Source organism: Balaenoptera borealis (assembly GCF_965194805.1).
Source record: "Balaenoptera borealis genome assembly, chromosome: 2".
Classification (NCBI taxonomy): Eukaryota; Metazoa; Chordata; class Mammalia; order Artiodactyla; family Balaenopteridae; genus Balaenoptera; species Balaenoptera borealis.
Window position 1 is genome coordinate 66,961,912 of NC_138867.1, and position 25,731 is coordinate 66,987,642.

At 37.5% G+C, this 25,731-nt stretch overlaps 2 protein-coding genes across 2 annotated transcripts in view; both read left to right on the plus strand.

The window, feature by feature from the left end:
* The window catches only part of LOC309623065 (V-type proton ATPase subunit S1-like protein), a gene marked incomplete at its 3' end in the record, with an annotated part of 35,563 nt that extends 11,024 nt beyond the window's left edge, over positions 1-24,539 (plus strand). Inside the window, 5 exon segments of the mRNA XM_082379599.1 lie at positions 8,410-8,620; positions 13,746-13,796; positions 19,562-19,802; positions 24,234-24,446; positions 24,450-24,539. Coding sequence (XP_082235725.1) covers positions 8,410-8,620; positions 13,746-13,796; positions 19,562-19,802; positions 24,234-24,446; positions 24,450-24,539 — 806 coding nt within the window.
* The window catches only part of ATG10 (autophagy related 10), a 302,871-nt gene that overhangs the window by 260,097 nt on the left and 17,043 nt on the right, over positions 1-25,731 (plus strand). The window contains exons 11-14 of the mRNA XM_082378458.1: positions 6,542-6,582; positions 6,824-6,882; positions 10,455-13,796; positions 16,177-16,248. The gene's annotated coding sequence lies outside the window, so the exon portion shown is untranslated. The remainder of the gene's footprint in view (positions 1-6,541; positions 6,583-6,823; positions 6,883-10,454; positions 13,797-16,176; positions 16,249-25,731) is intronic.

Consider the following 25,731-nt stretch of genomic DNA (forward strand, 5'->3'; position numbering starts at 1 on the left):
ATTTGTTCAAAATATCCAAGAAACATTTGTATTATGTATCAAAGTATATCTCTATGAGAAAATGACTCAAATCAGTGTTCATGTTTCTTTTATACTTATAAGTAAATGTTAATTTTGGTTTCTCCTGCTGTTTTCATGTGAGAAGAGAGTAAGAAAACATTTAAAAACCTCAGAAATATGTTACCTGTCCCCCAAAGAACAGGTATTAAATCATTTTAACTGGTAGGAGACGGTAATTGTGTGGAGTACATACTATTTAAAACTAACAAGCAAAATTTCTATTTCTGTTTCCTTTGTCCTTTTGGCTTCTTTCCATACCATGTAAGGGAACATATAGAGATTTCTATATAAAGAAGAACATGCAAAATCTGAATAGCAATTAACTTATGTCACATCCCCCAGTTATTCATTATGTGCTCTCGCAACAAATCCATCAGGGGATTTAGTGTGAGCACAAAGGAAGGTGTCAAGCAGGATGATCTGCCAAAACTTGTGTTAAGGAATTCTTAAGTCATCAGCTAATAAAAACAGTAAGTACAGGTATTTTTTATTTGTTTCCCCACATTTTTTCCAAATCAGTTAGTGCTTTCCGTCAGGTTCACTTTCAAGTAATAAATGACCTATACTCCTTAGGTGGTTAAAGCTTAGTAATGTTTCCTCACCTGGTTTATACAGAAATGACTGATTTGTATATTACACTGGTAAAATATACACCAAGAACTGTAAAAATCCCAATTCTGTTTTTGAAGCAAGATTAATGGGTTTAAATAATTTTAGCTCCAGAAGAGACCCTAGAAATCATACAAATCAATGATCATTTGAATCTAATAATATGTCATATTAATTCATTATGAAGGAAACAACAGTTGCTGTTTTATGAATGTTCTTTCAAATCATAGATCTGGAATTTAAAATATATTTCAATTCTATGAGTAATTCAAGGTTCTTAAGTCTCTAGGAAGGGTGATTGTATTTTAAGCCTGATACATGTTACCTAAGCTTAGAGAAAGTAGGGGTCATCACTCTTCATTTACATATTCCTTCCTCAAATTGGGTTTATACTTAAACAAAAAGGAAATCTTTTCCCTCTCACACAGCACCCCCCGTGATCTCCCATTTCCAACTTGCCTTTCAGAGTTTGTTCGTTCATTAAATTGTTAGTTCATTTATGCATGTAACACATATTTTTAATACTTGATACTTTTAAATAGGCACAGTGCTAGGTGCTGGTTGTACAATGGTGAGCAAAACAGATATAGTCTCTGCTCTCATGGACCTTTAAATCTAGAGCAGAGGTGCTCATTAATCAAATGAATGATATTACAAATAAACTGTGAAATGTGCTTTGAAAGAAAAGTATGGTAGACTGTGAACACATATAATAGGGGGATCTGAACTAGTCTGAAAAGTTAGGGACAGTGTTTCTGAGGAAGTTATATTTGAGCTGTGATCTGGAGAATATGGAGGACATGACAAGGAGGTAGGGGGAAGGGCAGGATGGAGAACATTCCAGGTAGAGGGGACAGCAGGTGCTAAGACTCTTATGAGGGAAGAAGGGAACATGAAGCATTCAGGGAACTAAACTAAAGAACGCTGGTGTAGCTGGAGGAGAGAGGGGCGGAGGCGAAATGAGCACAGCTAGCAGGCTGAGGCCTTTCAGGGTCTTGTAGGCCTTGGTAGGAACCTGATCTTCACCCTGAGCAGAGCCATGAAGGAGCTACTTCACCTTCATCTTCATGAAGGCATACTTGGGAGACTCATGATGGAACACCTGGTAAATCAAAAATATTTCACCAGCCACTGCAAGCCTAGGGCTCTTGATTACTTTTCATGTATTGCAGAGTTCCCTTTTACTGGAAAAGGGTCTGAATATTTTAGTGCTAATGTAGGTTTACTTTTTTTACATTAAAAATCAGTGTTTCTTAGTTTATTCACATGGATAATTTTAACCAGATAATCCTTTAGTTCTACTTTAGTTCAGAGATCATGTAGTGATGTGAAAATTCATGTGTACAGTATTTTGTCTTTGGTTGAGATTATGGCTTCCTTTAAAACCTCATTAGTTTAGGCTTATGGGTGTGGGCAAGGCCTATCCAAATTAGAGTTTATTTGAAAAAGAAGTATAGCAGCATTATTGTATGTCCATAGATTCATTGAAATGAAAATAAGCCTATTTTGTGTGCTAAAAGCTTTTCATTAGTGAACACGTGGAAAATTTTAATTAGTAGAGTCTCAAGCCAAACATATTAATGATACAATAACTCATTCATTTATTCATATACTTTTATTCAGTAAACATTAAACTCCTTTGCTGACTAGATATTTTCAAATGACTTGATATCTTATTATCTTATTTAGGTAAAATATATCTCAATTTTCTGTTTTTGTTCATTAAAACATTTTAAAATTGAATCCTTAACTTTGTATCATGAATTATGATTTTTGGATAAAGTTCAAATTAAAAAAATTTAAAAATCTATTTGTATATGGTGATATTAGAAAGCTTGAAACTTTTCAAGAAATATTTCTGGGGTATTAGTGTTTCTTTCATATATTCAGTTACTATTTAACTTGTACTATAGAATTTGGAGTTTAGGTAGGTAGAGATCTTTTGGCTAAAGCATATCTCTGTTGTGGTTGTATGATTATTTTGATTGGAGCCTCATGCTTGCTGCTCAGGAAATTTAATTTCTTAGTGCTCCTAGGTGTGATTTGATTCAGAGGACTGATTAATGCTAACCCTACTCACAAGAGACATAGTATAAATCAGAATGCTAATTTATAAATTTTTAAAGTAAGACACCTTTTAAAAAAGAATAAATTAGAAAAATTTATCAAAGTAATACATATACATGGTTAAAACAATCAAATGGTACCAAGACACATAATAAATTATTAAAAAACTGTCTCCTATTTCGTCAGCTTTTCTCTAGTAACAAACAACTCCAAAATTCCAGAATCTTACAATCTCAAACATTTATTTCTCACTCCTGTTACATGTTGACAGCTACAGGTGGGCTGCCATGGCCCTGCTCCAGCTCTGTTTCCCATGTCTTCTCATTTCAAGACCCAGACTTGAAAGAGCAGCCTCTATTTGGACATGCCATTATCATGTCAAAGAGAAAAGGGCAAGGGGTGGCAGACGCATGTAACGTCTCTTAAAGCTTCTGTGGAACTGGCACATTATTGCTTCCACTCATATTCCATTGGCCCATATTCCAAGACATATAGCCAAGCCTGATGATGGGGCAGGAAATATTCCCCCCACAGGGAGGTACTACAAGGAATATGGCCAAAGACAAGGATATATTCATCTCTGGGATTGCTGTTCCTAGGGAGTTAGTTGGGAACAATCATACAGTCCACCACTGTATGTATTAAATATTATTATTTAAATGATATATGCAGATGATTTCTCAATTTATACATTTTAGATTTTGTGTAACAACTTCCTTTTATTATCAACAGAGTATTTAACATAAAACATGGTCTCTCAGATCCTCCTTTTGCGTAGAGATCTCCCTCTAGGTTTCCCTTCTTCAGAGCCCTTTTGTCCTGTTACTCCGATCTGGATTGATTCTCTCTAGGTCTGATGTGCAGTAGTCATCCTTAGGTTTCTCTTCATTGTTCTTCTGAGTTTGATCCACTGTTTATTAGAACCTGTGCTTTCCTCTTTCTTGGTTTTATCCCTTACTTTGGTGGAGCATGTCCTCCATTAGCTTTTGAAAGGGTGTAAGAAATACATTTTCTGAATCCTTGTATGATTCTTGTTTTTTATTTCTGGAAGCTTATAGGATATTTTCTTTCTTCCAGTCTTCAAAATGTTACACGTACCTTATCTCACAAATATCAACTCAAAATTGATCCTCACATAGCTAAATGTAAATGCTGAAACTTTAAAACTTCTAGATAAAATGCAAGAAAAAATCTTTGTGACCTTATGTTAGGAAATATTTCTTTTAGACACAAAAAAATGGACAATAAAAGAAAAACAAATTCATTAGACTTTTGAAAGTTAAAACTTTTGCTTTTTGAAAGTCACCATTAAGAAAATGAAAAAGACATAGAATGGAAAAAATGATTTTCAATGCATATATCTGACAGAGAACTTGTATCTAGAACATACAAAGAATTCTTTCAACTCGTAAGAGGACCATGAACTTATTTTTAAAAATTGGAAAAAGTTTTAAACACACACTTTACAAAAGAAAATATATGAATGGCCATTAGACACAAGAAAAGATGCTCAGCATCATTAGTCATCAGGGAAATGAAAATTAAAACTACAATGAGATAGCAACCCACACACATTAGAATGGCTACAATTAAGCAGACTGACAATACCAAATGTTATAAGAATGTGGAGCTACAGGAAAGCTCACATGCTGAAACTGATTGGCAGTTTAAAAGTTAAACAAACTTATACATTATGACTCAACCATTCTACTTTGGGTATGTATTCAAGAGAAACAAAAACATATTCCACAAAACCCCATAAATGTCCATCAATGGGTTCATAGACAAAATGTGGTATATCCATACAATGAAATATTTCTCAGTAATAAAAAGGAATGAAATATTGATACATGTAACAACATCAGTGAATTTTAGTCATCATAAATCTGAAAGAATCCAAGCACCAAAGAATATATATGCTTCTATTTATAATTGGAGAAGATACAAACTAGTCTAAAGTGACAGAAAGTAAGTCTGTAGTTGCCTGTGGCTGAGGTGGAGGAAACATCTCTTCACTGCAAAAGTGCATGAGGAAACTTCTGTGGGATGTAAATATTCTGTATCTTTATTGTGGCAGTGTGTCATAGGTATATGTCTATGCCCAAATCCATCAAATTGTACACATTGAATGGATTAATGCAGTTTATTGTATTTAAATTATATGTCAATAGAGCTGATAAAGTGAAAAAATAATTGCATGCATATATGAATTTATTAACAGCATCTAGTAGACATTATAGTTATCAATTTATCATCTTAAGAACTTCTCACTAGCTGTTAGAGGTTGTATTACAAGGAGAATGGTGCATTTAATTTGTAATTGGTTCCATATAATTAATTCTAAAGCATTTCACTATAATATAGATTTAGTAACTCTTTATCCAAAATTATGTTTTGCATATAGATAATAATGTGTAATACATATATTTCTCTAATTGTAAAAATGTTGAGTTTATATGATAGTTATATATATAGGTCTTGGATAGGAGTCTCTAAATATAGAATTTGATCTGCATTCTCATATATTACAGGTACAACTTATGAAAAATTAAAAATATGCAATAAACTAAAAATTTTTATGACATGACACAATTGGAGATTTAAACTGATGTGGTATTTAATATTAAAGAATTATTAATATTTTCTAGATATAATTGGGCTGTTACTTTTTAAAGTCCTTATCTTTTAGAAATACATACCTAAATAGATATAATTTCTGATATTTTCTTCATAATAATACCAGAGTGGGGAAGTGGGTGGGCACATAGGTAAAACAAGATTGGTTATGACTTGATAATTACTAAAGCTGGATGATGGGCACAGGTACTTGGGGAGGGTGAAGGAGCTTATATTTTTCTGTTTAAATTTGTATATGTTTGCAATATTCCACGATAAAAAGATGTATATATCTTCTAACATAGCAATTTCACTTCTAGGAATTTATCTTAAGGAACTTCTCAGGAGTATGAACAAATAATCCATGATAATGTTCAATGTAGTATTGTTTATTAATTGGAAACAACTTAAATACTTAGTAGGTTTTTAGTTAAATAAATTAATACATTTGTATGATGTAATACCACATGTAATTCAAAATTATGTCAGAAAAATATGTAATAACGTGGGAAAATATTTGTGATATATTTTTAAGTAAAAATATTACATGCTTTAAAACAGGGTGTTTATAAAAATCTGTTTAAATGATATAAAAAATAAATTATATTTGTGTGTAGGGTGTGTATGCATGTATGTAGAGTGAAACGCTGGAAGGATATATTATTATAATTTATATCTTCATAATTTTCAGAAATACCTTTTTGGCAATAGAGTCTGTCTTTTTTTTAAATAAAAAGGGTTGAATACTTTTGCTTTAATATGTTGACAGTACAATGTGGAATAAAATTTCACTGTAAAATATTTTATTATGTTTTATTATTTGGTTATTTGATTTATTATTTGGTTATTATTTATTTTTGGTTAAACCTCAGTGTCTAGCATACTGCTTGGCACATAGTAAACTCTCAGAGTAGATTGTTTATTCAATGAATGAACATTAGGGTTGATATTTAAACATTTTTTCTACTTTAAAGTTTTCAGTCTTTTCCTTATTGTCTTTGAAGAACATATATAGTATTACTTTTTAAATCAGAAATTCACTATTCAAAAGTGAACAGTTTTGACAGGCTAAGGTTCTGCTCCTCTACTCTGAGATGTAATAAACCAAAATGTCTTTAAAATTACATATAAAATCTAAAATGTAGATATTTGTTCAGCATCTTTTTATTTTTGTTTCTTCTAGTTTCAGCTCTCCAACATCTTCAAATAAAGAAGTGGTTATGAACAATGGTAAGACTTGTAATTTCCCTTATGATTCCTTGGGGGGTTGAGGGAGGGTTCTGTCTGTGATGGGCTTCCCTGAACACCAGTACTGGCACCAGCAGTCTGATGTGAAAATCTCTTAAACTACAGTATTCTAAATTATGAGCCAAAAGAGACTTAAGCCTGTGCTTAGCATATTATTGTCACTCAATTACATTAATAAATATATGACACTTAGCCTTTGTACTCATATCATTTTATTTGACAGATCAACAGAATAATGGAGGTATGAAACCAGTGCAGGATTTGACAATACCAATCACACAGGTATGAACATGTTAGGAAACCAGATTGTATCATAAAAAAAAGTAAACACATTTCAATCAGGTCAGAGCCACTGTGAAAATATGTTATAATTCTATTAATAACTAACATTCTTGAACTTTGGGTGAGGAAATGTATTATGGTAATCTTATAGTTGAGAAAACAGTAAAGTTTCACTTGCTGTCATATACAGTATTTTCATTACAATATTCAGTTTTACTTTTGTTGCTTTCCAGATAGGATCACTATAGTAACAGTTTATCTTTGGTTACTGGTAAACTTGGGTTGCTGCTGCCTGTTCAATTTCTCTTTTATCTCTGTTTACACTGGAGTAATTGGTATGGAATAGTTGCTCTAGATAAGTGGATCTTCTTTCGGATAGAGACCTGCCTTTATGATCTCCAGAGTGACATGACATGCTGAAGTGCATTGTCTTGGGCTTCCTGGAAATCTGCAAAGGTTTCATAAGATGTAGAATAAGGTTAGAATACCTTGCTAGTTTATGTATATTAAATGACCTTGGAACTACACTCTCCAAGACAGTAGACACTAGCCACATGCCGCTATTTAAATTTAAATTCAAATTGGATAATGTTAAGTAAAATTAAAAATTAAGCTCCTCAATTGTACTGGCTACATTTCCAGTGCATAATAGCCAATATCACAGGAAGTTCTGTTGGACATTAATGGTCTGGGGAATTACGCTTGATTTTCAGAAACCTCTTGTTTTCTTTGTTTAACATATTAATGAATTTATTTAAAGTTCTGAATTATTTGGGTTCTTATATTATTTTTTGAAAAGATTACCACCATTAGTTTCAAGGCATGGTGGATTTTTTAAAAAATTTAATAGACTTTTTTTTTTAGTAGTTTTACGTTTACAGAAAAAATTGACCACAAGTACAGAATATTCCCATATACCTCTCCAGTCTGCAGCCTCCACCCCTGCTAATTTCCCCTGTATTTAAAATCTTTCATTAGTGTGATGCATTTGTTAAAACTGATAATCCACTAGATACATTATTAACTAAAGTCCATAGTTTACATTAGCATTCATTCTTCGTGTCGCACATTTTATGAGTTTTAACAAATGTATAATGATATCTATCTACTATTACAGTATTATACAGACTAGTAGTTTCACGGCCCTAAAAATCTGGTGCACTCCACCTATTTATCCCCTCTTCCTCCCCCAGCATGGTGACTGGTGACTTTTTAAAGTCATTATTGCTAATATTATTACTTTCAAAGTTGGTTTTTGGTTTGTTTGTTTTTATAATTTGTTCCTTTACATTTTTGGTGCTTTGTGGAACTGGGTTCATGTGCCTTTCAGGTACACCTATCATTTTTAGGCTTGATAGGTCCACCCATCTTTTCCCCACAATAGCATGGACTCTGGAGCTAGTAGAGTTTCAACAGGTTTCGAATTGGCTCTTTTACTTCCAAGAAGCCTTTTGTACCATGGATACAAATTCATATCTTAAATTTCATTTGTTTGGTTAATTAGGCTCTCAACTACAATCTGAGCAGACAAAGATTTAGAAAAAGAACCTTGGAATACATTCAGCCATCATAGCCCGGTTAATGTCTCCGTGGATGGAATTCCCTGCATTCTCTTTTGGGCCAAAAGAATAACAATTAAATTTAAGAATCAGACCCGGCTGGACCTTACAGATGAAGCCATTGGCCAGAAGGCAATAGTGGGCGCTGGCAACTCAAATTACAGTGAAGGAAGTGCCATGTAAGTTGACTGCTTTGCTGGAGCAAACCCATAGGGCGAGTGTAGCCTATTAACTGGGTGGTCCAGTTTTCTGTCATTTCAGAAAGTAGAAGTAGGCTCCTTTGTACATGACCCTGACATACATTTCTGAGGAAATGTCTAACGTCTAAAATGAAAGAACAAGTCAAGTCAGAAATTAATTTTTTTTATTTCTTATTTTTTTCCCCAGGAATTTCCTTCTGAACACTTTAGCTAATTGTTATAATACTTTGTGGAAGTTCAGGATTCTGAAAATGAAGTTTCCCAAACTCGTTCTGAAAAAGAGAAAGGATTCCAGGCTCTGTGTCAACTCCAAATGTGAGGTGTCAAACTACTTTTGTCCCAGCAGGAAGGAAATTGCCTATCGGTGAGCAGAGTCATACATATTCTAGTGGGTGAAACAAAGAAAGCTGACTCCATCTAGCCAGGGCAGATATTTGATTCTAGGAAGTGTTCTGAAGTTATGGAACATTGCCTGTTTGCAAATGTGCAAGGGTACCTTTGAATGGCCAAATTTCAGAGAATTCTTTAGGACATGTAAAAAATGATTAGAATAATTATTTTTGACTTGAGATAAGCAGATTAAACAACTATCCCTTTCGAAGAGGAAGTCGATTTCCAGTGCCTTTCTCTGCTTTTCAGCCATCCAAGCAAATATTTTTTGCTTGTATTTGTTTTGGTCCAGAGGGAGGAAGTCTGGCATGTCCCACTTGCTTTCTATAAAGCTCCTTGCTTTCAACATTTGTTGGCATAATGGAGGCTTTTGGAAGATGCTCTGCATTTGTTCTGGCCTGGTTTAGATGGGCAGAATGCTTTGTATAAACCATAGCATGCTCTGTGTTTGTGTGTGTGTGTGTGTTTCTCTGTATTATTCTTATATACTTTGGTGGAAACACTTTTTTATTTCTGAACTTTACTTCTCATTTAAAAATTCTTGATGATGGGTAAAAAATGGATTATATTCATGTATGCTTACAAGTTACATTACAAGTTTTAGTAAGTATCTTGCTATTCAGAATGACTATCTCTTATCAGAGAGCTAGGGAATTGTAAGCAAAATCCAGAGTCCTCCCGGATTTGTTTATTCTGTTACAGCATAACTATCAAAGAGACTCCAGCATTGCTGAGAGCTCAGGACTTTTTCCTCAGCCTCTAATTAATTCCCTACAGTGCTCTTTATTTGTGGTCAGCTGCGGGGAGAGAGGCTGATTGCCTGGGGATAGTCTTGCCTGTCCATGGCTGACTGGCCCTGCTTGATTCCATTTATCCTGACCCCAGGGAATTTGTGGGGAAGATGAGGGCACCACAGCTTTTTGCTGGACTTGAGAAACCTTGATTATCGCTGGGAACCTAGAGACAGAAAGAATGAAAACTTAGCTTCTAGGCCCAGTTCTGCCAGTGAGCTCTGTGACTTTATAAACAGGAGCCACTCTGTTATTCCTCACAATGCTATTGCGAGTAAGTCCCTGAGTCACAGGTACAGTTATCATCAGTGTTTCAGGTGAGGAAATCAAAGCTCGTGAGGTTAGGAAACTTGCTAAGATCATACAGCCTGTATGGTAATAGAGCTGGGGTCTAAAACATCTTTAACAATGCCATTTTCCCTCCTCTCTCTTGGCCCTATCTCATTGGGGTGTGAAAATCAAATGAGGAAATGTATGCATGAGAACTTTGCCAAGTGCTACTCAAAGTATAAGATACTAATGACAACTAGAGTAAAACAGTGTCTAGTTACCTGGTAGAGAGGCCTAAGGAACCTTTGGTTTTCATAATACACAAATTAATGATTTTTTATTTTTCTTTGTCACTGCCCAAGAATTCTAGTGGGTGAGTTCTGAGCGTGTATCATCCACCTTTTGGAGTCCTGCTCAGGTGAGTGTGCAGGCATCCTGGAGAGCCCACCCAAGGGCATGAGGGGGAGGCTTCAAGGGCATGAGGATGTGAGGCGTTCAAGGACCAGCTGCTGAGACTGTCCCTGACTCCTGTGAATTGCATAGATTAGTGAGATGCCTTTGTTGTGCTGGCAAGGAAATCTTACATTCAAGAACCAGAAAGGGAGTTGCGGAAAGAACAAACCCAAGCTAAGACATAACCATGTAAGGTCAAAAGCACAGATTTAAAAAAAAAATGACCATATTTTAGTGCTTGGAAACAAAATGTTCAGGGAAAGGCAAATTGTTGGCAGACAGATTTGCTACAGAAGTCTTTTTAAGTAGTGAAAGCCTTACAAACAGAGCATAGTCCCAGCATCTGTGTGTATTTTGAATTTAGGCAATTAAAGTCTCAAGAATTCAGAATCTGTTTTAAACATGGGAGGGTAGGGCGCTTGGAAGAGTAAGTGAAGCTCTTTTTTGAGTGACTCCCTAGGTTGTATTTCCCCTTTATGGTGCAGCATGTGGTGCAGTGCTTGGCACATAAAAAAATCTCACTGAATGATTGCTGAATTTGCTTTGTTGAAATTGGGCCTCATGTTCTTTACTCCACAGCAGAGCACGTTAACAGCTTTCATTGAAACCAGGACTGCTGGAGAAAGCTCTTGGGGCATCAGAAGCATGGAGGCCATTGAGCTGCTCCACCAGAGATTCGGGTGGGCACAGCGTGGCTTTGCTTGGAGCTTTAGTTCATTAGCCGGAGACCCAATTTGTGAGTAACTAAGCTATTCTGATTCCTTGGAAGAACTAGAGAACTTCTGTTAGAGTAAGTGACCAGTCAAATTTATAAAGTACAATCCAAGAAATGCACTTCATTTCTTTAAAGTATTTTCAGTAATTTCTAACAGATTATCAGAATATTGTTAGAGAAAAATCCTCCTGAAAACTTGCTTTACCGAGTAAATTAGCTTATAAAGTGTTTGTAAATGAGCGCTTCTAAGGTATCTAAGCTTATGATGTTAGGAAATAAAGATATTTCTTTTAGCGATCTTATTAATATGGTTAATTTTGTAAATACTCCTTCCCTTTCTCCATAAGTAGTAGGAAGATAAACGAGCTCAGTCACTGACATTTCTATTTCTTGATAAGTGGGACCAAATTGATGAGATTATATTTGTGTGATTTTTTTCAAATTTGTAATTGGACATTTTATAACCATCTACTTTGGCTTTTTTGTTTTTATAATGTATACTGAGGTGTTATAACTTCAAGACATAATGTCACATATCAGCATCATCCTTTATATATTTAAATTTCTCACATTTTCCCATTTCAATTGTATTTAGCTTTTCATCATTCTTATTTTTCAACCTTATTGAAATTTAAATGAAATATAATAAACTGCACATATTTCAGGTATACAGTTTGGTCAGTTTTGACATACGTTTATACCTGTGAAACCGTCATCACAAGCAAGACAGCAAACATTTTCATCACACTCAGAAGTTTCCTTATGCCCCTTTGTAATCCATCCCTCTGCCATTCCCACCTTTCTAGGTAACCACTGTTCTGCTTCCTATTGTTATAGATTAGTTTGCATTTTCTAGAATTTTATATAACTATAATCGTATAGTGTACACTCTTTTTTAGTTTAGCTTCCTTCACTTAGTAATGATTTTGATATTCTTCTACATTGTTGCATGTGTCAAAGGTGTATTTCTTTTTACTGATGAGTAGTAAGTATTCCTTTGTATGGATATATCACAACTTATTTATCTTGATGGAAATTTGTTTTTTCCTCCAGTTTTTAGATAACTTTCCAAATAAAGTTGCTGTAAATATTCATGTACAAGTCTTTATAGGAACATATATTTTCATTTCTCTTAGGTGAATACCTAGGACTGGAATGGCTAGATCATATGGTATGTGTATGTTTAGCTTATTAAGAAACTGCCAAATGGTTTTTTAACGTGGTTGTAGCGTTTACCTTTCTACCAGCGTTGTATGAGAGTTCCAGCTACTTCACATCCTTACCAACATTAGGTATGATCAGTGTGGGACTACAGAGAAAATATTATTATGTTTCTGTATGGTTAGCAATTTCTAAACAAATTTTGCTCGGACCTGGGTTACAAGATAAGTCTTGGAGTTAGTAAGAGATGTACCTCCTCAGAGGAATGTGATTACATGTCAAGGAGTAATGAAGCTCAGTACCATCGAGATATTCCAGGGCTTAGAAACCCAGAGAAGCTTCTTATCGTCTCCTTGGAGACTTTATTTACCTACATGGGTATTAGACATGCACCCATTTGTTTCCTTTATGGTGAGCTGTTTGCTCCCATCCAAAGGCTAATAAAACTCATACACTTTTATTTTTCCAAGGAAAATTTCTGACACTAAGGAAGCAAATGTCTTTCTCCTTCTCTCAGGAGTTGAAGGAGGAACCACTGTCTCCTCTATGAGCTCCCAGGTTCATAATTTTAGTGTTCCTTACCTGTGTTGTAAATCCCAGTAGGTGCAGGATGGCATCTGGCTTTCAGCAGGGGAAGAATTGGGCTAAAAGGGGAACCAATGTGGTTATTGCTCTGGGTTAGTGATAATCTATCTCGTCTCCAGGAAATCTTGTGTTAATGTTCCAGAAAATGTGAATAAATATAGATACTAAAAGCTTAAGAGTGTTTTTTTTTTTGAAAAAAGTTTTAACCATACCGATTACTGTACCATGGCATCTTATTGTGGTTTTATTTTATATTTGCTTGATGACTAATGATATTGACACCTTTATATGTACTTACTGGTTATTTGTATATCTTCCTTTGTGACGTGCATGTCTTTTGAACACTTTAAAGTTGGGTTGTCTCCTTATTATTGAGTTGTTTGTGCTATTTCTGTATTTCAGATACAAATTCTTTGTGTATATGTGTTGTGAATATTTTCTCCCATTCTGTGACTTGCCTTTTTCATTTTCTTAACAGTATCTTTTGAAGAGCAAAAGTTTTTAAAATTTGATAAAGTGCAATTTATCCGTTTTTTCTTTTATAGTTCATACTTTTACATTTTTTCAAGAAGCTGTTTCTTACCCCAAGATTGCACAAATGTTATTTTATGTTTCTTCTATGTGTTTTATAGTTTTAGTTGTTACATTTAGACCTGTGATCCATTTGGAGGTAATATTTGAGTATAGTGTGGAGTAAGGGTTATTCCTATTTTGATGGACTGTGTTTCTGTTTTCTAAGATTGTCTCTGAAGTTTGGTGATGCTGAAAATCCCAGAGGTATTGATATAAGGTAGGTATGGATAGCACTTTGGAATGTCATAGGTTCAGCACTTCAGATTAGCTCCATATAATTTATTCATTCAACGTGTAAGTTATCAAGGGGCTACTGTGTGCCCAGTATTGTGACACATGAAATGCCACATTTATCTAATTACACTGAAAAGTCAGTGATGTTATGATGGGATCCTGTAGCAATGCTTTCTTTAGTTTCTACCAAAGCAACTATACTTTTTCCTTCTTCCTTTAGCGACCTAGAAAATACATGAACCTGAGAATGGGATACCTCTTTCCTCTGAGCAAAGAATAAAATATGTTTAAAGCTCCAAAACTGAGGCTCTAGTTTGAAGTTATTTTCTGTATAGCTCCTTACAACTGAGTCACACTTATCATTCAACTGTAACTAAAAATTCTCTGTTAGCTGAATTCCCTAGCAGACAATCAACATAGGCCTGCATTTTTTTGTGTTTATGTATGGAATAATGCATCTGCCAACATTGGCTTATCCAAGGAGTTAGGAACTGCTCCAGGGGTGGGAAGCAATTTGAAGGCATTAAAAAATTTTTTCTTATAAAAATATAATGTTTCTTTTCCTATAGGAGCAACGCTTTTAGTGGCGATAAGCAGCCGTGTCATTAACATTTCTTGAAAAACCGGAAGGATGTGCCAGGGCAGTCTTTGCTAAGCTGTGTTCTATGGAACACTTTTGCTCTGTGTAAATGCTTATAATATTTCCAGAAAAGGGGTCCTGTGTTTGAGAAAGACTGCACACCGTGTCCTCTTGGACATTCACGGTATAAATCTGCATATTGAAGTTTCCATGAAGACGCGCTCTTAAGGAAGATTGCTTCACTTGGTGACTTTGATTAACCTAGCATTTCCCGTCTTTTGTTGTTGTTGTTGATGGTTGTTCAGCAGTTGGTTGTGATTTTGGTGTTTTCGTAAGAGGAGATGAGCTCAAGTCCTTCTACTCTGCCGTCTTGTCTCCAGTCCCCCTTTCTTTCTTTTTTTGCCTCTCACCTAGCATTTCCTGTGTTTAACCTTGAAAGCTCTTTCCTCAACATGTGCCTACATGTTATGGGATACGAATGTTTCACTGGTCATAATTTAGAACATACATGCCATCATCTTTCAGAGACACTTTATAGAATCTCACAAGGTGACCAAACACGTATACATATCTGTTTGATATAGGAATGGGGAATATTTTTGATTCAAATAGCACCTTTTTAAAATTTTTTCCCTAGAGGAAAGTAGCTTTTTGATTATTATTCTTTCTGATGATAAAGCTATGTGGCTGACATTGTCAGTGTGCCTTGTCTATATCCTCTTGGGCATTTCCATTTGAGAGCACTATAGTCCACCAGCTCAACTTTTTTTTAAAAAAATGATTTATTTATTTAAAGATTTATTTATCATTTATTTATTTATTTATTTTTGGCTGCGTCAGGTGTTAGTTGCAGCATGCGGGATCTTGCATTGCGGTGCGTGGGCTTCTCTCTTGTTGTGGCATGCAGGTTTTCTCTCTTTAGTTGTGGAGCACAGGTTCCAGGGTGCGTGGGCTCTGTAGTTTGCGGTACGTGGGCCGTAGTTGAGGCGTGCGAGTTCAGTAGTTGTGGCGCACGGGCTTAGTTGCTCCATGGCTTGTGGGATCTTAGTTCCCTGACCAGGGATCGAACCTGCGTCCCCTGCATTGGAAGGTGGATTCTTTACCACTGGACCCCCAGGGAAGTCCCCACCAGCTCAACTTTCAACTGCCAGCCTTTCTTTGCCTAAAAGCTTTCTCTGGCCAAAGGGGCCCACTGCCTCCCATCTGTACCCCAGCAACGACTGAAAGAAGTCTGTAAATATCCTAGCTCCCTCACCCTCGGGTGAGATAACTCAGAGGTGTGTGTCCTACGCTGTCTCCCAGGATTCCCTGTGGGCATTAAGCCCCCGTTGCCCATGGTGGAAACTTGCTTACCTTTGTCGTTTGGGGCTGCCTTCCATTCCTCTGTCATTTCTCTTCTCTCTATTCTACATACTTTTGTTTGTTTGTTTTTATTTGCAATACTTTATTTAAAAATTTTTTTAATTGCAGTATACTTCAACTATAGTTCATTCACAATGCTGTATAAGTTTTGTACAGCAAAGTGATTCAGTTATACACACACACATATATGTGTGTGTATGTATACATACATTCTTTTTTATATTCTTTTCCATTATGGTTTATTTCAGGATATTGAATATAGTTCCCTGTGCTATACAGTAGGATCTTGTTTATTTATTATATATATAGTAGTTTGTATCTGCTAATCCCAAACTCCTAATTTATCCCTCCCCACCCCTTCCCCTTTGGTAACCATAAGTTTTTTTTTTATGTCTGTAAGTCTGTTTCTGTTTTGTATCAGTTTTTAGATTCCACATACAAGTGAGCATTTGTAGAGACGTGGATGGACCTAGAGACTGTCATACAGAGTAAAGTAAGTCAGAAAGAGAAAAACAAATATCGTATATTAACACATATATGTGGAATCTAGAAAAATGGTACAGATGAACCAGTTTGCAAGGCAGAAATAGAGACACAGATGTAGAGAACAAATGTATGGACACCAAGGGGGGAAAGAGGAGGGGTGGGATGAATTGGGAGATTGGGATTGACATGTATACACTAATATGTATAAAATAGATAACTAATGAGAACCTGCTGTATAACACAGGGAATTCTACCTCACTTTGCTGTACAGTAGAAACTAACGCAACATTGTAAAACAACTGTACCCCATTTAAAAAAAAACAACAATAGAATACTACTCAGCCATAAAAAAGAATGAAATAATGTCATTTGCAGCAACATGGATGGACCTAGAGATTATCATACTAAGTGAAGTAAGTCAGAAAGAGAAAGACAAATGTCATATGATATTCTACATTTTTTGAATGACTAAATTCCCCAATAAATTTGGGATCACCTCCACAAAATACTTGTACTCACATCCTTGTCTCAGGGTCTGCTTCTGTAGGAGCCTTTCAAACTAAGACAAGGTTATATATATCTGTTGAAAACAGAAAGATTGGAAAATACTGAGCTATAAAAAGAAAATGAAAATCGTTCATAATCCAACCACCATTGGTCATCGCAATTAACATTTGTTTTTTCTATTTATACTTTTTTTTATTGTGGTAAAAGTTACATAACATAAAAGTTACCATTTTAAAGCGTTCACTTCTGTGGCACTTAGTACATTCACAATATTGTACAACCATCACCTCTGTGTAGTTCCAGAGCATTTTATCACTCCAAAAGGAAACTCCCTACCCCTTAGCAGTCACTCCCCATTCCCCCTCCTATCCCCTGGCAACCACCAGTCTGCTTTCTGTCTCTGGATTTGCCTGTTCTGGACATTTCATATAAATGGGATCATACAACATATGACCTTTTATGTCTGACTTTTCCAACGTATCCCTTTAAAAGAGCAACTTGGAAGGGCAGGAACAGAAGTAGGCACTGTGCTGCTCCATCCACTTCCCTCCCTCCCTCCCTCTCCTCGTTTAACAACAGGCACCTGTGTGATTGCCAGGGGCTCCCCTGGGCTGCTGGAGTGCCCTTTGCCTGCATGTCCACCAGAGGGCCAGACATCCCCCAGGACAGCCCTAACCAACAGGCGTTTCCAGATATCCCAGCAGGACAGAGCCGAAGTCACCCTCCAAGGACCCTGCTGGATGCACGCCCTTACTTGTTCTCCCCTCCCTCCACCTGTTTCACATCTTTCCTCTCCTGTCCTGGGACTTTCTTAAAAAATCACTCGCCCACAAATCCTTGCTCAGGCTCTGCTCCAGGAACCAGCACAGGTTTGAGAGGCCGGGGCAGAGGGTGTCATGTCCTCCAGGCCCATGGGCATGCCATTCCTGCCCTCAAGTGGGCCAAGAGACACAGAACCAAAGACACTGTGGGCTGGACAGCTGTTTGGCAAAACGACCTGGTGTTTTCACCAGGAAGAATTTCTTCGAGCCGTTCTGTTGGTGCATTAATGTTCCCACCTCACTGAGGCTGTGTCAGAACAGCCTCAATCTCAGGCCATTATCTGAAACAGGGCTGCAAGCAATGTGGCAGGCTCCACCCCAGCCCTGAGCACAACAGAAGTCACTTCCAGGGAATCCAGAGCCAGCCTGCCCTTTCTGGGAATGGCTTGTCTCTCCCATTGCCCTCTGGAACAGCTGACTCCAGAGTCCAGATCTGAGATGTCCACCACCTCCGTCCTTCTGGCCTTCAGCGTTCTCGGTGGATTGTTGCAGTGGGCGGGGGTGGCCAGGCTCAATTGCATCCCTCAAAAAACCTTTCTGTATCTGAGTCAGGAGCCCAGGGTGAGCAGGGGCTGTCCCAGATAACGTCGAATGTTTTATAACACCAGGCCAGCACAGAGCACTCTATTTAAGCAAGCACAACCTATTTTACAGATGAGGAAAGCAAGGCCCAATGAGGTTGTTTAACAACACTTACCATACCACTAATAAGAGCTGTATTTGTGAGAACTCTTTTGACTGCATAAAGTCAAAAGGTAACTGATTGATTAATAGGATTGAAAGTGTTAGCTTCAGACGCTTAACTTACCTCACCAGGGCAGCATCTTTCTCCATCTCTTGGCTCTGCTGTCCTTGTGTCAGTTCCATTCTCAGGCTGGAAAGATGGTGGCCAGCTGACAGTTATCCACTTAGGCAACATAAAAGAACTCTGTTGCTTGATAGATATAGCACAGCTTACATCTTATTGACCCAGCCTGGGGCATATGCCTCTCTCTAAACCGATCACAGTGATTAAAGGGCTGCAATACACTGATTGGCAGGGTCTGGGAGACTTCACTGAGAGGGGAGAGGGTCAGCCCTATACACACCAAGATGCTGTTCCCAGGAGGAGCAGGAACATAACCTACAGGTGGGCAGAGCCAGGATCAAAACCCAGGCTTTCACCCTGAGCTATACTGATCTCAGCTGCTTTTTTTTTCTTTTTTCCATTTTAAAAAATTGAAATATAGTTGATTTACAATGTTGTGTTAGTTTCAGGTGTATAACAAAGTGGGTAATCATATTAACATTTTGATCTCTATCTTTCCAGAATTTTTTTCTATGCAGTCACACATTTTTAATGAAAAAAGTGATCATGACATATGCATATTATAATTTTTTATTGCTAGAGAATATTCCATTCCAAAATGGCTAAGAGTAAGCGCTCTGGTCTCAGATGGGATTCTAAGCCCAGCTCCAGTGCGTACTCTCTGAGTAAACTTGCACAAGTTAGTTACTTAACCCCTTTGTGTCTTAGATTCCTCATCTGCAAAATGAGGATAATAATATTCTCTATCTCATGGTGTTGTAGTGAAGATTAAATAAAATATACATAAAGAATTTAGAGAGATGCTTGACACATAGTAAGAGCTATTACTTTTAGTTTTGACCATTATTTAGCTAATTCTATATTATTGTCCATTTAGTTTTTCTCAATTTTTTTGCAATAATAAAATTATTTTAATTTTAAAAAAGAAAAAATCCTCAAGCTTTTTGTGTTTTTCCTTTTGTAGGAATTTGTATTGCTCACTTTGGGGGGGCTCTCTCCTGTTACTTGCTTTCATTCCCACCCATCAGGAGGCTCTTGTTCAGAACTAGAAAGTAAAAGCCTCTCTCTGAGCCAGTTCTACTACCTGACAAAAGAGGGCGCAGTTGTACTGTTCGTCAACAGTGTCCTGCATCAGCAAATGTAAAAGTGCTTTGGGGGTAATACTGTTTTATAATCATTGTCAGATTCACCCTTACCAGTTACAACAAGTTGTCCATCCAGAGCTGGTTTAGTTTGCACCGAGTTGAGGTTATTTTCAATAATTCAATTCCAGCAACTTTTAATGCAACTGGCATATTTGCTCTGTCAAGTTACTCCTACCACTGCCAACACGTCAGCAGCCTGCAGCGGTATGATGCCTTTTTGTTGCCCAGCGACACCAATGATATGTCAAGCCTGTGGGAGGTCACTTTTGTTGATTTCCAGGTAATAAACTAAAGCATATGCTCAATGCACCTGTGTGTTTGGTGCCAAAGAAATTCTGTTTGTTTGAAAACATAGATGTTTAAGGAAAAGAGAGGAGTAGATATTGTTAAAATTATATTGGTATAAATTATGTTCTTTATCTTCTAAGGTATGAAATAGAATAGGGTCAAGTATTTCCTCTTCCTGCACAGTGATCCCCCCTGCCCCCCACAAGGACTTTCTTTTATATAAAGGTGTATCCAGTCACTAATAATTATCAGTGAGGAATGCCAGCAATGTAAGCCAGAGTGAAGCTGTGGCATGAGCCCAGTGACTGACACTTCCTGGAGCAAGAGGCCCTTCTGGGGAGAGGAATTGTCAGACAATTATTTTATTTCCTTCAGGGAGAGGAGCAGTGATCCTATCAGGGCAGATAAGAAGTACATCTGAAGTGTGAGTGACAGCTTTGGCATTTAGCATAGGAATGGAACTGTCAGCCAGGGAGTCAAAAATACCCTAAAGATCCTCTTGAAAGTATTTGGGGAAAGGCATAGAGGCATAAGAAGTTCCTTTTCACCAACAGAATCTCGGGCTGAGAGACATTTGTCAACTTCCTCTGACCTGTTTACCTGTGAAAAAAGCTTAACTTGTTCTTCCAACTTGCTGAAATAGGCAGGGTTTTACATGTCCCTTTTATGGGTTCTTCCCAATCTTTTCCATATATGAATATATATTTATTCCCCTTCCCCCCAGCTTGGAGAAGTGTGGTGAGGTAGTTTGGGGTAGGGAAGGAGTTTGCATTTTGGAGTTCGAAAGACATGGTTTTTAATTACTTCTCAGCCACTTGGGCAAGTTACTCCACCCTCTCGATTTCTGACCTATCTTTATGGATGTAAAGAATTTATGGCCTAATATATATGTGGCAACACCCAGGACCGTGTCAGGCATGGATTAACAATAACTAATACTTATGAGTCCTCTTTGTGTGTTGGCCCTGTTGTAGTTATTTTACATATTTTGTCTTCAAAACTTATCATAATGCTGCAAGATAGCTGTTATTATCCCTGTTTTACAAATGAGATGACTGAAACTGATGATTACATAATTGTTCAAAGTGATATAATTGGTAACTGGTAGAGGCAGAATTTGAATTGTGGACTGGCTCCAAAGACACTTTATAATACATGTAATGTATATATCTATTTATATAACATTTATGAAGTATATATTGTATCTATTTCTCTCGCACTTTTAAAAGAGAAGTAGGTGGAAAGGGCAATGAGGAGGTAATAATGAAAACAAGGAATAATTCACACATAATCTTGCCGAACAGGTGAATTGACTGATTTATATCTCTACCTTGTTCCAGAAATGACTTACAATGACTTATAGAAATACTTCAAGAAAAATAACTTTGAAAAATGGGCAAACCACTTCACACCCATTAGGTTGATTATCATAAAAAAAAAAAAAAAATCCCCCAAACTGAAAATAACAGCTATTGCAAGGATGTGGAGAAATTAGAACCCTTGTACATTGCTGGTGGAAATGTAAAATGGTGCAGCCACTATGGAAAACAGTATGGTGGTCCCTCAAAAAATTAAACATAGAATTACCATGTGATTCAGTAATTCCACTTCCGATTATATACCTAAAAGAATTGAAAACAGAGACATGAACAGATATTTGCGCATCCATGTTCATAGCAGCATTATTGACAGTAGCCAAAAGATGGACATAACCCAAATGTCTATCAGTGGACGATTGAAAAACAAAATCTATCATATACATACAATGAAATATTATTTAGCCTTAGAAAGGAAGGAAATTCAGATAAATGCAACAGCATGAATGAACCTTGAGGGTATTATGCTAAGTGAAATAAACCAGACACAAAAGGACAAATATTTGTATGATTCTACTTATGAGGTACTAGAGTAGGCACATTTGAAGACAGAAAGTAGAATGGCAGTTGCTAGGGGCTGGGGAAGAGGGGACTGGAGAGGTAGTGTTTAATTGGTACAGAGTGTCAGTTTTGCAAGATGAAAAGAGTTTTGGAGATGGATGGTGGTGATGGTTGCACAATGATGTGAATGTACTTGATGCCACTGAACTGTACACCTAAAAATGGTTAAGATGGTAGATTTTATGCGTATTTTACAATAAAAAATATAAAACCAAAAATGAGCCAAGACATGGGATTAAGGAAAACAAAAGGAAGAAAAGATCAGCTAAACCACTAGTGAAGTTGGTACACAAAACCATGAGACCACCTGTCTGCCCTGGCTGGAAGCAGCACAGTAATTTCGCTCTGAAGCTTTTGAGCAGCCAGCATAAGAAAGAATCGCCCTTTACGTGTTCATGGGGTTCACAAGACTGCTGAGAATGTGCTTGTGCGGAGCACATTCATCCCTGGTGTTGTGCAGTGTGTGACAGCATCCTCAGCAGCAGCCTCAGGGCGGGCAGAGCACTGGGGGGCAGAGGTGGGCCTTGTAAAACGCTCTTCACGTGGACAGATGCAGAAGCAAGCCCAGTCCAGGGAAGAGGTAGTGCTGGTGCTGATGGGGGTTAAGGGATGCATGCAAAAGGCTGCGTTCCACATCTACAGCTTTGCTGATCTATCTGGTTTATTCTAGGATTAAAGTATAGAGTGATGTCACATGCATGGCAAACTCAGGTGCCTCAGGTGAAAGCTCACATGCCTCAGGTGGGCCAGCTGGGGACTTTGGCAAAATGTAGCTGGCATCACAAGAAGTATATTTTGTGAAACTTCAGCTAATTTTTGCTTTGTAGGAATGCAGGCCCAATCTTGCTGGATCTTCTGACTTTTCAATTAAAGATAGAAATGTAGATTCCTGGGGGAGGTTTTCAGGATGTTCAGAACTCTGGGCCAAACAAAACTTACCCGTGGGCTAGATACAGAGTGTTTGCAATCTCTAGTCCAGAACATGGATAGACAACGTGTCCCTCAGGCATCCTCCACAGGTATTGTTCTCAGTCAAGTCTTAAGAGTTAAGTGGCAGTCAATGTCAGGACATTCTCTTTGGCTGGAGTTGTAGCATCAAATGAGGCCATTTTTTGTCATTGAGGAGCTTGACTCGTCAGGCTAGTGCCTGAAGAGAAGGCCACTTTGCCTCTTCATAGAGTGGGCAGGCCAAGTATCCTAAAAGCCAGGCCTAGAGTCTCCTTCAGTAGTTGTTTTGGTTCAGTCTAAGCACAGGTAGTTGGGCAAGCAAGGCCCCTAATGTCTATGGTATGATGGGTGGCTACAATCATTTTAGCATGGAAACATGGTAAAGTGCCCACCTAAGTCTTAAAAATGAATCCTCAGTAAAGCATTCATGGATAATTCAATTTTCTGATGTACCCTTTTAAAACCAACTAGGTGACTGAATGAGGTGACACTGTAGGATTATGTTCTAAAAGCCAGCTGCATGTGGAAGCTGCCTTCTACAAATGATTGTTCTCATTTAGAATCATTACTCCGTAGACTCTGTAGCCCCTGTTTCTTTATTGTGATAGTGTTTAGATAACGGGGCCAGTTGTCGATTTGAACCTCTCCTAGTTCCACGTAATTAAATCACTTCATTTGCACATATGAGAAAGCTTTTCTTTCTATTCTCTGGGCAGACTGCAAGTGGTATACAGCTCTTCCAAAAACAGTACCAAGTCTGCATGGTACAACTGATAAAGAAGGAGAGTTAGTGATGGGGGGAAAAAGAGACACAATATACCAGGAGTTACAGAGTTGTAAACCGAGAAGTGACTCTGAAACCAGACTGCCAAGGTTTGAATTACAGCTTCTTTGTACTTAATGCTGTGTGACTATGGGCAAGTTACTTAACTATTCTGTGCCTATTTCCTCATCCATAAATTAGGATAAAATAGTAACTTATTTATAGGCTCTTGTAAGTATTAAATGAGTTAAGGCAGTGTCTGGTACGTAAAAAAAAATCTTGAATAAGTGTTAGCTTTTATTATCTATATTTTACGTCACTGGGAATCATATCTTCCCTTAAAAGACTCTTCCTATCTACTTCCTGTCAACAGAATCAAAGGCAGAGAAAGTGAGAATTAATGTTCTTTGCGAAATTTATATTAACACATAAAATTTTGAGTAGGCTTTGAATTTTAGAGACACCAGACGTGGTTTTAGGTGAACTAAGGATCAGATAAAAGAGGTTTTATTTCAGGGCCTTGAATTTCTCTGGCCACTTAATTATGACAACCATATATCCCAGAGTTTCTGGGTCAGTCTTGATTTAAAATTAAGTTTCACTGTCCCCAAGAGCACACTCACATTTGTTAGATAATGTGTTTAAATTATTCAGCAAGTATGGCCCCAGTATTTAAATTTGACTGATTAGGGCTCCAGAGCCCCTAGCCCAACTGTGAAGCAGATTTTCAGAGGAAAGAGTATGTTAACTTCAGCTCTTTTATTTCTCCTGACAGATCCAAGGCTTTACCATTAAGGGGGGGGGGCAGTTTGCCAAGGCCCGAGACTGCGCCTCTTCCTTCTCACCAGCCATTCCAGTCAGCCTGGCAACGTCCCTGACCCTGCTGCTGGTGTTGGCCTGTGCCCTGCACGTGCTCATCTACCTGCGCTCTCTGGATCGGCACTATGATTTCATCGCCTCCCCGGCTCACTTCTGCCGGTTGAAAGCTTGAGATGCATCAGAAGAGAAGGAGCTGCTGAGGAGCCAGGGTGTCGAATGCTATGAACTGAGAAGCCAGCAGACCTGCAACATTTATGTTTAACAGCACAGGTCCCTCTTCCTCAGGAGGTCCACGATAGGCTCTGAAAGGAGGTGTTCCTGTTCTGTGCTGTTTGACTTGTGATACAAGAGTTTCACCAAAAGTCTTGATTTTCTTTTTTTAAAGGAAATACATGCAAAGAATACATTTTGGAACATCCACTGGCCTTCTTAGATAGACTTGGAGCAATGATAAAGGTATCTCAGGAATCCCACGGAGATAAATATGATTGCTGCCCCAAGGTGTCTTGAAAGTAAAAGAATATTTCAAGTTAGGGGCAACCCCCTCAAAAAAGAATGATGCAGTATAAAGAAGGGAAAACACACTTGGTCTTCCTTGCCTGTGTCAGTTTGGATGTGAGAAATATAGAAATGATAAATATAAGGTTATCTGGAAGTTCAGAATTTAAAGTATTTTGTAACATAGTTTGCGTTTCTCAGAAGTTTTGTCCCAATTTTGTTTTAAAAAATAGTCTTTTTTTTCTCTGTCACAGAACTGTTTAGGGAAGACTCCTGTCAATATGGTGGAACACTTTATTCAAGGGCATTCTTGTCTTTTTCTTTGCTATTCAGAGGCAGCCCGATTCAGTCTCTGAAGGAGCAATGATAGTCTTGGCAGTAGCTTACCTTTCTTATTTCATTGTGGTGCCAAGACTTGCCTCGTGTGTCTGATTTAGACTTCCATCAGCTCTCCTAGGTACCACTTAAAATAAACAACTAAGCTAAATAAAAACAATTTGCTTACTATGCAAATACATCTCCAAGTCCCCTTCCAGTGAGATAGCGTTCCCTAAAGAAATTCTGGAACCACCACTGATCTTATAACCATTTTCTTCCACATGGATTTCCCCATAATCCTTTTCAGTTCTTGGCAGATAGTGAAAAATGGCTCACTCTGCATCCTCACCAAAGCTTCTCTAATATGCCTTCTGTGTTAAAGAGATCTTATGTGTAAAAACTACATTGCATTTCCATAACTAGGGTTTCACACATGAGCTAGGTTCTACTAAGATACCCTGCACAAAACCTCGAAAGCAGTTGAGAACAATGCAAGATAGGGAGTCATGCACAGAGAAATTGGATCCTCTGGGCAGCTGTGGTGATGGGTCTATAGTCTAGTCTCATCTTTGATGCCAAGTGTGACTGATCATGACTGTGGGATTTCTGATAAAAACAGTCTCATGTTGGACATTTCT